The sequence below is a fragment of the Larimichthys crocea genome, chromosome XII, assembly GCF_000972845.2.
Source record: "Larimichthys crocea isolate SSNF chromosome XII, L_crocea_2.0, whole genome shotgun sequence".
Taxonomy (NCBI): domain Eukaryota; kingdom Metazoa; phylum Chordata; class Actinopteri; family Sciaenidae; genus Larimichthys; species Larimichthys crocea.
In genome coordinates, this window is record NC_040022.1 from 20,186,388 (window position 1) to 20,198,417 (window position 12,030).

Genomic DNA, 12,030 nt, shown 5'->3' on the forward strand with positions numbered 1-12,030 from the left:
CAGAACACGTGCAGCAGCATTCTGAATTAACTGCAAAGTCCTAAGAGATTTATGTTATCACCGATGTTGTAACCAACTTGTAGGCTCATGAAGGACTGTAGCTGATCAGCTGGCAGGGTAGGACCAGAGAAAGACCTAGTTAACTGCTGAGTGGGATGCAGGTGCGATGCCACCACTTGTTCAACTGGGGACATTTGGAAGCCTTTTTCCTTCATGTCAAATGCTGAACACCCCTGGACGGGTTTAGCAGCAGAAAAGGGATTTTGTCAACAGCATATCTCGTCAACAGCATGTCTCCACCAGACATTCAGGGAAAATGGGTAAGAAATGCCTGGCTGCCTGTTTATCTTTTGATAGCCTCCTCCCTTGATAGCGGGATAAGAAAACCTCAGCCTTCACTGTAGGCCATGGGGATGTTCAGCTTTTCAGCTGCCCTCTTGCATTCTTCATGCAAATACATGCCTCAGTTAAGTGGGGTTGGAGCCTGCCCACATCATGTTGCTGTATGGGGACAACAACAGTAGCACTGTAATATCTCCGTGAAACCCTAGATTTCTATGGCCAGGAAATCAGGATTCCATACACGGTAAGGAAAAAATTAGTGTCCAGCAATCCAGCAAGAGTTGTTAGCTCAATCTGTGGACAGTTAAGCTAACAGTTCCACTAACAGCCGTGGTGAAAGATAGCTTTCTGAGTAGAAGCGAGAAGAGGTTTTTGAATAAGCTGGTGACGCTGTATCATCCCTTTGTAGGGAGAGGATGTCCCTGCTCATGATGCAGTCATCACGACTGCCAGCCAATGTGGCTGGCGTAGCCTTGTTGGACTTCTGAGGACTACACAGAAGAGCGTACCCCAATACCGACCCGAATGTTTGAAAGAACTTTACGTGCACTTGTGCATGCTGAAGTTTGGATGAGAGTCAAGTATGTTGAGATATTGTTTAAGCGTATAATGTGAGGACCAACTTTCTCCTGTCCTATCCTAAAAAACACCACTGAAATCTCTTTGACCTACTTACACTGCTAATATCTTTTGCAGGTCTCTCACAATTATAGGCAGTGACAGTGACTGAAATGTAAAACTAAAATGTAAATAAATCATTTTTTTGCTGTCACTCCTCAGATGAGTTGTACCTTCCACCCATGAGGAAAATTGATAGCCTACTCAGTGAACAGAAGAAGAGGTTGTTGAGGAGAGTCAACATGAGTGCTCAGCACCAGGTAAACCTGCACGTCATTCTGTTTTATTTTATTTTATTTTATTTTTTATTATTTTTTTTTGGCAATTAACCCTTATTTGATATTAACAACTGAAGAGTGACAGGGAGGTAGAGAGAGAGAGGGAGAATGACATGCAGCAAATGGCCACAGGTTGGAATTGAACCCTGGGCTACATGTTGCATGCTCTACCGGGAGAGCTACCAGTGTACCTCTAGTGTGTTTTACAGGCACCTCTGACTCTCAATGATTATTTACTTTGGTGTGGAAACTTCTTTGAACCAATCTTATTCCCACATCCGTGGGATTAAACCAAGATTGAGCTGTATCTACTACTTTTGACTGAATTCTGCTTTCTCCTCTCCAGGAGGCTTTGCATATATTCCCCAAAATGACAGCAGACCCGCTGGATTCAGGAGCTGTCAAAGTTCATCTTGGTGGGGAGGGCTACAATCGCAAAACCCTCAACTGGGTGAAGAGGAATATTCCCAAACAACAGGTCAAAAAAACACAGCCATTACAACATATTTACTACTCCCGTTGTGCATTGTGTAGTGTACAGTGTTTCAGAGTAAAACATGTTTAACAGACAAGATCCATTTTAAGATAGAAGCAGACAGCAAGGTTATAGAGGCTGTATGCCATCCAGTGACTTGATGGAGAGCAACTAACATACAAAATAGATGCACTTAGTTTGTATATTTTCACACATAGAGCAAGATATGCAAGACAAAAACAGAAACACAACCAAAATGAAATGATGATAGGTGTGGATAATAAGAATTCCATCTTAAATATGCCACACTAAAGGAGTCCCCCAGAAGCATCTCGAAGGGACTCACCTATGTGGTTGGACTGTCAGAACATCTTACTATCTAAGTCAAAGTCACAAGAAGTCAGCAATTTATTAATTATTTAGAGGCCAGTTTACAAAAAATCCAGCTTCAATTGTTATTCTACAAAACAAAAAGACCTTTTCCATTTTCTACATACAAACATGTACAAATGCATATGTACTCACAAGCATTACTTTCCTTCTTTCTTTCTGGTCCTGTGAGCCCTGCTTGAAGCTCATAAACAGCTTTGTCCATATTATGTCTGTCTACCATGAATAGAAAAATCACAATCAACAACAGAACCAAGGGAGCTTATATTTCTATTATTCACATCGATATAGGGGAAGTTGTACTAAGTGACAGTGGAATCATACAAAGCCTGCTCTCATCAGGACTGTGAATTAAATCCATTTATTCCAAATTTGGTAGAATTTCTCCTTTTGAATCCGTAAAGAATAAGTAAATTTCTCCATTTTAAATATTTCCAAAATTGTTCCATACCAATCATCCAATGCAGGTGCACTGGACACCTTCTAGTGATTGATTTTTTTACTTGCCACAAGAAGGGCCTGCAGCAACTTTGTATCCTTCCTCTGTTTCAGAACTAACACATGTCCCAGATAAAGATTCTTCCAGTCCATTGGTACCTGAGCTTTGAATACCGAGCACAGTGCTTTCTGAATGCCATTCCAATACGGGCTCATTTGAGGCAGTCCCAGAATATGTGATAATTATTTTCTACAGTTGTACCACATTGTCTCCAACACATCAAGCTCATATTTCTGTATTTCTCCTGATGTGGAGTTTTAAAAAACCTTATAATATTCTACCAACAATGTTCTCTCCACTCCATGGAGTTAGTCGGGGCGGTTGTGGCTCACAGGCAGAGCGGGTCGTCCACTAATCAGATGATCGGCGGTTCGATCGCGGTTCGAAGTGTCCTTGGGCAAGATACTGAACCCCAAATTGCTCCCGAAGGCTGTGCCGTCGGTGTGTGAATGTGTATGAATGGTTAGATCCTTAAACTGATGAGCAGTTGGCACCTTGCATGGTAGCCAATGCCATCAGTGTATGAATGTGTGTGAATGGGGTGAATGAGATATGTAGTGTAGAGCGCTTTGAGTGGTCGGAAGACTAGAAAGGCGCTATATAAGTACAGTCCATTTACCATTGACCATTTAGTCGATGACCACTGAAAACTAAAATTTTCCCCCCAAACCTCCTCTGAGTTCCCTATTCCATCCCTATTCTTTTCCCCATTTTTCTTTAACATACAAGGTGTTTTCGCTTTTAGCACCTAACAGAGCATTGTACAATCTAGATATGGGCTTGCTTGGTACCGAATTAGAGGCTGACTTCAGGATTTTATAAAACTCAGACTTCACAGTGGAGAGGTCTGTAAGTTTGCACTTCTTATTAAAATAATCTCTTACTTAAAGACATCTAAAATAAGAATTTTGTTCTAAACCATGTTTTCCCAGCAGAGACCTGGTAATGCATTTTTATATGTAAATGAGAGGTAGGTTGTAAATCCTTTCTTAGTCCAATATTCAAATTTCTTATCACCCCTGTTAGGGAAAAATGCTGTGTTGTAGGCACACCATCTGAAAAGTCTTAGCATATTATGGAGTCCACATAACTTATAACCACCTTATACCATATTTTAAATGTGCAATTTATCTATGAATTTTTTAACTCTTCCACTTGTGTTACCAGTCCTCTATCAGCCAATACTGCCTGTAAAGGGAGATTAGCAGTCATCACAAATTCCAATTCCTTCCATTTAGATTTATACTCCCTATTACACCAATATAACTATAGAGGAGTTAACTGTGAGGCATAAAAATAATTTCCTAAACAGTGTAGTGCCATACCTCCTCTTTCTTTTCCCAGTTGCAGGACACTGAATCAGATTCTTGGTCTCTTTCCCTGCCAAATAAACTTAAAATTAAAATCCATTTATCCCATTTCCTAAATTGGCAGGTTCTTTGGGGCCTTAAAGTTCAGAGTAATGACCTGTGTTTTTGATATGTTGAACTTGTAGCCTGACAATCTCCCATATTCAACCAGCAATGTCATCAATCCCACAAATGAGTCTTCTGGCTCCTCCAAGTAGACCAGAACATCATCAGCAAACAGCACCACCTTCTGTTCAATCCCTGCCACCTTAATGCCTTTGACATCTTCATTCTATCTAATCAGTTCACCTAAGGGTTCAATAAATAATGCAAATAATTGGGCAACCCTGTCTGGTTCCTCACTCTAGAATAAATGAATCTGAAAGGTCACCATTCATTTTTATCCAGGCTATAGGCTTATCATATAATGTCTGAATTGCGCTGATAAATTTTGTGCTGAATCCGAATTTACCTAACACCATATATCGAAATATCCATCTAACCGAATCAAAAGCTTTCTCTGCGTCCAATCCTACTATCATTGACTTAGTTTTATTCTTACCTGATATATATACCTGATCCAGTATATACAAGGTCTGCCTTATGTTATCTAACGTTTGTTTGTTGGATAAATACGGTCTGATCTGTCTTTTCCTCAGTGGCACTGTCTTTAGACCAAACAACATCACTGGTCTCACCACAGTTTTGTACACCTTTCCTTTCATTTTAGCTGAAACTCTTCTATCACACATCACACCTGACACTTAGATGTAAATAATTTGTAATCCAAATTCAGAACACTGATCGGTCGATAGTTACCATGTTCGTCTCTGTCCTTATTCTCCTTGGGGATAACCGAGATAATTGCCTCCTTTCAAGAAGGTGGAATTTCCCCCATTTTGTAAGACCCAGTTAAATGTATTGACTAGTATTGGAGACAATTGTGGCTTTAAAGACTTGTACCACTCTGTGGTGAAGCCGCCTGAACCTGGGGATTTACCAACCTTTAATTTCGAGATGGCCAAGTTCAGTTCTTTAGAGGAAACAGGTTCTATCAACTTTTCGTTGTGTGCACTTGTGAGTGTATGTATTTCTAAAGAAAAGTATGTATTTCAGTATCCTCTGAGGCTGAGGAGTATATAGTTCTCAATAAAATATTTCAAAACTCTCTTGAATTTTTTTTTGTAACTTCGACCTTTTTTGTTTTAGGGTGTTTAATTTTATTAATTTTATAAATGTTTTATATAATTTTATATTTATTTTATAAACGTTTTTTGCTTGCGTAATTTGTGTTATAGAATTTTCTCTCCTTAGGTTACACAAGGTCACGTGTGGGCCTTGAGGTCCTCAGCAGTATTAGTTGTTTGGCTTTGGTTGAGAACAGTAGGTGCCAGTCTATCTCAACACTGTGGTGGCCAGGGTCGAAGAGACCTATTCCTGCCTTCATAGACATAATAGATAGCTTGCTGTTGATGTTCCAATCTGCGTAAACAGACATCTGTGTCTCCAGACTAGAATATGCTGCCAATAACACCTGCATGGGTAAAAACATTCTCTTTGACTAATTCTGGGCATGTAGTATTTGTGGTGTTATCTTGGGGTTTAAAGTCTATCCACCAGGATGAGTTGGGCAGAATGTGAGACAGACTCAGGCACTTCTGATGTACTTTGAGAGTGTCTCTAATTCTCCTTGGCCAAACATCAATAAATAATTCAGCATAAGACATCAGGGGCTCCTGAACACTTTCTGAACTCCTGACCTCACCATTGACCTTTGACTTCAGCAATTTCTCCACAACAATTTGTATGCTAGAGGTTTTGCTGATTTACTTCCTACTTCATAATTTTTCTGTTTTAGGAAAATATTTTTTGTGGGTTTCTGATGTATATTTCATCAATTTTTCAAGTTTTCTAATTTCCTGTTTCGAATTTAAATTTGTTGTGCTACTGTCCGCCTGTTGCAGCCGTTTTAATTTTCCCTGTAAATCCGCTAATTTTTGCCCTTTAAGTTTTTTTATGTATGTAGTTAATGAAATAATTTGCCCTCTCATTATGGCTTTTCAATGTGTCGCATAGAATCACTGGCGAAACTTCCCCAAATCATTAAGGTCTTTAAAATCCTTGATGTCTCCCTTCAGTCTGTCCACTATTTTGGGATCATTGAGTATATTCGAATTTAGTTTCCACAGGGTCCTTCTTACCTTCCTTTCTAATGATAGAGACATAAAAATATGGTCTGACAATTTGATCATCCCGATATTACAGTCCTTTATTTTAAATCTGTTTGTGCTAAATATAAAAAAAAAAAATCTATTCTTGGATAGACTGAATGTGGGAAGGAGAAGTGTGTGTAGTCTCTACTGGTAGGATGCAGTCCCGCCACACATCTATAATGCCCAACATTTCCATTAATGACTTCACTTTCCTTGTCAGAGACCTATTCTGGATAGATGTCCCTGATGTGTTACTTACCCACCCCCCCCCCCCCACAGATTACTTACTCTTTGAGAATTAACCATTACGTCGAATATGTGTCTATAAAATAACCATTCACTTCCTGGTGGGGCATAGACATTCAATAATGTTATTTCACTACCTTCTATCTTCTCTATGATCTTAATCATCTTCCATTTCTGATATATGTTAATAACTGAGTGTGTTTGATATAAGAGTAGCGACTCCTGTCTTGTGGCCTGTGTTATGAGAATTTTTAAGAAGAACCCTTAAATAAAGAGGACTGGATTCAAAATATCAAAGTCTAAGTTGAATTTAATATTCTTGTACAAGAAGGAGCGTTTAACAGTGCAACACACAAGAGAGTTACAGAGAAAATGCTCCCTGAGGAGCACTATCAATAGGTTCTTATACATTGTTCAAAAATGGGCTGTCTCTGACACCTCCCCTCTGATACAGATAACATCATAACATTCCTTTAGTTGGTTTACTGCTCAGTAATGAGCACTCTATTTTACATCCACATGGTACTCCCCTAGTCTGTCTCTCCTGTCCTTATACCGCTAATTTATAATTGTCCCTCCCTACCAGCCTCAGTAAATCAGAGGTCAACTAAGGGAGGTATCCGAGACATACTTAAGAACAGGACAGACACACACTATCTGTATGAGTTCAAGACATCTGCACCCCAGTATAATCCTAATTTTTATAACAGCCTGCTTTATATGAAGAAAAGAATACATGCCTAAAACCCATCCTTTTTAATTTTGCATGTTCAGATTGACTTGTGTGTTTCTTAAAGAAAAGCTTGTGCCTTCTCTTTTTTTCAATTTCGACAAAATCTTACTTCTCTTAATTGGAATTAAAACCCCATTGACATGTCATTAATATTTAACTTGTTTCGTCTATTAAAATATATTTGTATATAAACCTTTAAGCTGATCTGTACCTCAATCGCCATTTCAGACAGTCTTCTTTGGTTTTACGTCAGTTTGTATTTTTAGCTCATTAACTTCTGTAGCCTTGCAGCTTCTCCTTGAAACCTGTTGCTCCGTTGGCTCAGGTTTTGTGCTGTCCCTTCACCAGCTGCCATGTCCTTTCCCTGAGAGATCCCGGTTGTTTAATTACTTTGACTGGTAGTCCCTGTTCTGCTAGGGCTGACATTGCCTTCTCTACTGTATCATACGTTTTGGTCCAATCATCATAGAAAACTCAGCCGAGCTGGATACAGGGTCTGGAATTGTATGTGGTTTCCTTCAGGACCCTTCGTGCCTCTGCGCATTCCCTCTCTCTGGCCAAATCCCTGGTGCATAGTTATGGTCGAGGTTGATTTTGCAATTATTCCATGTGAAGCCTTTCTTTTGCCACACCAGTTTAAGCACTTCTTACTTCATCCTGAAATTTAGGAACTTACTAGGACTGTGGGAGGTAGAGCTGGTTGTCCACTAATCAGAAGATCTGCGGTTCGATCCCCGGTTCGATCCCAGTCTGCATGTCGAAGTGTCCTTGGGCAAGATACTGAACCCCAAATTACTCCGGAAGGCTTTCCCATCAGTGTGTGAATGTGTATGAATGGTTAGCTCCTCAAACTGATGAGCAGTTGGCACCTTGCATGGCAGCTAATGCCATCAGTGTATGAATGTGTATGAATGGGTGAATGGGTAAATGAAGTGTTTTGAGTGGTCGGAAGACTAGAAAGGCGCTATGTAAGTACAGTCCATTTACCATCTATTAGCACGCTTGTGTTGCTGCACTTTGATAGTTTTATCAATGTTTAGAACCGACTTTTTACTCTTATGTTTAGACGCAATCCTTGCCCCCTTTCTAAATTTACAAATTGTTGAACAAAATTAAAGTTATTTCACTTTTAGGGGTAGATTTCTTTTACTTTTGTCGAGAGACGCTTGTCTACGCTGCCATCGTTCAGATGACCCAGAAGCAACCCCTCAATATGATACATTTTCACAACAAAAGAACTTGATAACATCTCAGTGAGGTGCTTCTTTACTGACTTCTTCTTCAACCATCTTCAGACCTCACACGTGTCCTTTCAGTCTGTCAACTCAGCAGACTGAAAGGAGACACACGTGTGAGGTCTGAAGATGCATCACTACTCAGGAGTTAAACAAATAAAATGGTGGTTTGTAACAAGCCATAACATCCAATATTTAAACCCTTTGAAAATCTGAAGCACCTCCAGCTAACACCAGAGCTCTGTGTGTGTGTGTCTCTGTGCTAAAATGATGCCTGGTTTTTACAAAGAAAGATTATAAGAAAGATTACAGAAGATTCTATACAGAATACAGATAAAGAAGATAAGAGATAAAATTGGATGCATAGTCCAATATGGGATGGGACGATCTCCTGCAGCTCAGTCAGGTCCATCATGACAGTACAGCTGAAGGTTTTGGACTCGTCCATAGCAGCACTCAGGAGGCTGCAAACAGAGAATGTTTCAGACAGCTGAAGTCTCTAGGCAGGTGTAGCTGGTGGATTTTATGCAGGTGTATCTCAAACACTGCATGTTGCTGTGGTAGTATTGGTGATCCATGCATAGGTCAAACAATGGTTGCCCGGGAAGAGTTTGTGTGGGAATCGGACTCTGGATCTCTGCTGTATATGGTTCAGTGTCAGGCAGCCACAGGTCACAGGCTCATACAAAAATAGGTTTGTGTGTTAACAGGTGTGACAGAGGTGAAGAGGATCTTGTTTATGTGGAGCAGTGGGAGGCACACTGTATGCACTACACTGTGAGCACCAATTCCTTTCACCTCTTTTATACCAGGGTGGAGGCAGAAAGCTGAGAGACACTTGAGGAAAGTGAGAAAAATAGTTCTTTACAATTTAATTGAACTCTTTAACGTCAAATGTGAATCAAAATCTGATATTGAAATCTAAATATTAAGAATTATTCAAATGTTTTTAGTGTAACTTTTGGGTAATACACTTCAGGCCTCCGTCAAAATGTTGGAAATTAATCTTTTTTTTTTCTCACAAACTTTTCAGGATCTGAAGCTCTCAATTGAGACTTGCCGGATCTACAGCCTGTATCATTCCCTTCACCACTACAAGTATCACACCTTCCTGCACTGCAAGAGGGAGGTAAGAATAGCTGCATTTATTCTCAACTGTATAACATTTGTTAGGTAATGTTTTGCTGCAATACCTTATCTGCATTATTGAGTATCATAAAATACTAAAATAGCCATGTTTATGCGCTCAGATTTTTGGGAGCGAGTTGGCAACTTTGCATCCAACATCAACAACACAAGCATCAACCAGCTAATATTACTTACTAGTGCAACAGCAAGAGGCCCAGCTCAGCCCAGCTAACATGTGTTATAGTTTACAGCAGTTTACTTCACTGTCCATCAGGAAACTGTACATCACAGAGAGCTGAGGCGGATCAGCCTGAGGACATTAGAGGGAAAAACAGAATTTCTCCATAAAATATGATCCAGTTTGACCAAAATCAGTGAAGTAGTTGATGGTGTATAAAAGTATTCAGTACTTCTCGCTAGTGATCGTAGGAGCACAAAGTTACAAAGTGGAGAATAGGCATACAAATGACAGAGACACTATTCAGTGTAGCATCAACATGATTTAAAATCTTTAGCATTATTTCTTTGTTTTAAAGCAGTCAGTTTATTATCATTTATGTATGTAACATCATGGATCTGTGAATAATATTATAAAGAGTACGGTCTAGACCTGCTCTGTAAATGGATGGTAAATGAACTGTACTTATATAGCTCCTTTCTAGTCTTCTGACCACTTAAAGCCCCTTACACTACATATCTCATTCACCCCATACATACACATTTATACACTGATGGCATTGGCTACCATGCAAGGTGCCAACTGCTCATCAGTTTGAGGAAATGAAAATTGTCATGAGATAACTTTTGTTATGATATGGCGCTATATAAATAAGATTGAATTTAATTGAATGACCTCTGAAAGAAGTGCTCTCACTTTGCAGAAATCCTTTACTTTGGTTTTGAGGCAGAAAAAAGGGAACAACATCTCAGTACAGTGTAAAGGATGTTTTCCAGCTGTTATCATCCAAGAACTTTTCATTGTGAGGGGAAGGCATTGTAGGAGGCATTACTTCAGCCTTCCATGCAAACATTATCTATGTCTCCATCTGCTGCCTCAATCATGACATTGCTTTATTCAATTGGATTGTTCTGAGACAAAACAGGAGGTACATTGTGTTTTTAATATGTAAAGGTTTTTGGGGGGATTTATGTTATCCGCATCATGGCCTTATGGAAATGAATTCAGTTAGAATTGTAGTCAAGGAGTAGTAGACATTCATTCTATCATTATGCATGGGATCTTTGGAATCCAGGTTATCATGGTGACATTTAGATTTGTATTCCTTAGCTTCTTACTGATCAAAGGAGACCAGAAGCATGCATATTAACCACTTCGTATTCATTTTGGGTGTATTATTCTTATTCTTATTATTTTAGGTGATTTTTCCTGGCCATAGGGTTCAGGTTTAAGAGGTTTAAATACACTTTCATTGACACTGTAGACTAGTTATTTCATGAAACCTGATATCATCCATACAAGCTGGGTATAGATGATCTGCATTACTTAATTTACTAAAAAAATATTTTTACTGAAGTAAAAGATTTCAACATCTTCTGCACAACAGTAACTGAGCTCAAATACGCATGCGCACACAAACACAAACACACACACAGTCATAATTTAAAATAATAAGAAAATATCTTTAATATCTCTAAAGTTAGTATTGTGATAGGTTGAAATGTTCTAACAAAAAGTATAGTAAACAATATATGAAAATATTGATGATCACTTATTGCTAAAAACAACCCTAATGTGCTGTGGCTAATGTACTACATGCATAGAAAATTAATGTGTAAAAAATCCATTACCTGTTTTTCCTGAGCAGACAGACAGTATTGAGCAGGCAGCAGAGGACCCCGGCCAGGAGGAGGTGGTGCAGCAGTGCATGGCTAACCAGGGCTGGCTGGAGAGCCTCTTTAACTCCTTCATGGAACTGCTGAGCCTCAGTGCCAAAGCCTGATGGATGACCTGATGGCAGCTCCAAGCTCACACATCAACCTGCAGTATTATGTATGTAGGTGGAGGCACCCAGAGTTTGTGAAACAAAAGAAGGTGTTGGGTCCAGCAAGAACAGCCACTGTTGGTATGTTCATGGGAGCTTTCACTTTTAAAGTACCTAAAGTACCTCTTGTTTTCAAGAAACCTATTGAAACGATGTGAATGTGATGGATTTTCCTCAAAAGTCAAAGAAAGGGACCACGAGATAATTCAGTGAACACTACAAAAGAGATTTTTGTCACCTCATTCTGTGACCTACAGAATGTCGAGAGACCCACAGTATTTATTGATAACCATGGTTTGTATAATTTATACAAGAACATTTCTAAAAATGACTGTCCTAAGATTGGATTGTTTGCTGTTTTTATTATTGAAAATTGTTTTAAAGGGGGACATAAAATGGCTCCACTACACACCTTTTTTTTTTTTTTGAGTGAGACAGAAGTGAAGTTTAAAAGGACTATGAGTCTTGTTTCTACCTGCCTCACTTAGAAAGCAGTTAAACTAGAGGGGACATGTATTTAA

At 39.2% G+C, this 12,030-nt stretch overlaps 1 protein-coding gene across 1 annotated transcript in view; it reads left to right on the forward strand.

Moving 5' to 3' along the window:
- Positions 1-11,776, forward strand: part of prr12b (proline rich 12b) — a 66,033-nt gene extending 54,257 nt beyond the window's left edge. The window contains exons 14-17 of the mRNA XM_027285006.1: positions 1,123-1,220; positions 1,585-1,716; positions 9,412-9,507; positions 11,333-11,776. Of these exons, the coding sequence (XP_027140807.1) occupies positions 1,123-1,220; positions 1,585-1,716; positions 9,412-9,507; positions 11,333-11,467 (461 nt within the window). The 3' untranslated portion in view covers positions 11,468-11,776. The remainder of the gene's footprint in view (positions 1-1,122; positions 1,221-1,584; positions 1,717-9,411; positions 9,508-11,332) is intronic.
- Positions 11,777-12,030: the final 254 nt, after the last annotated feature.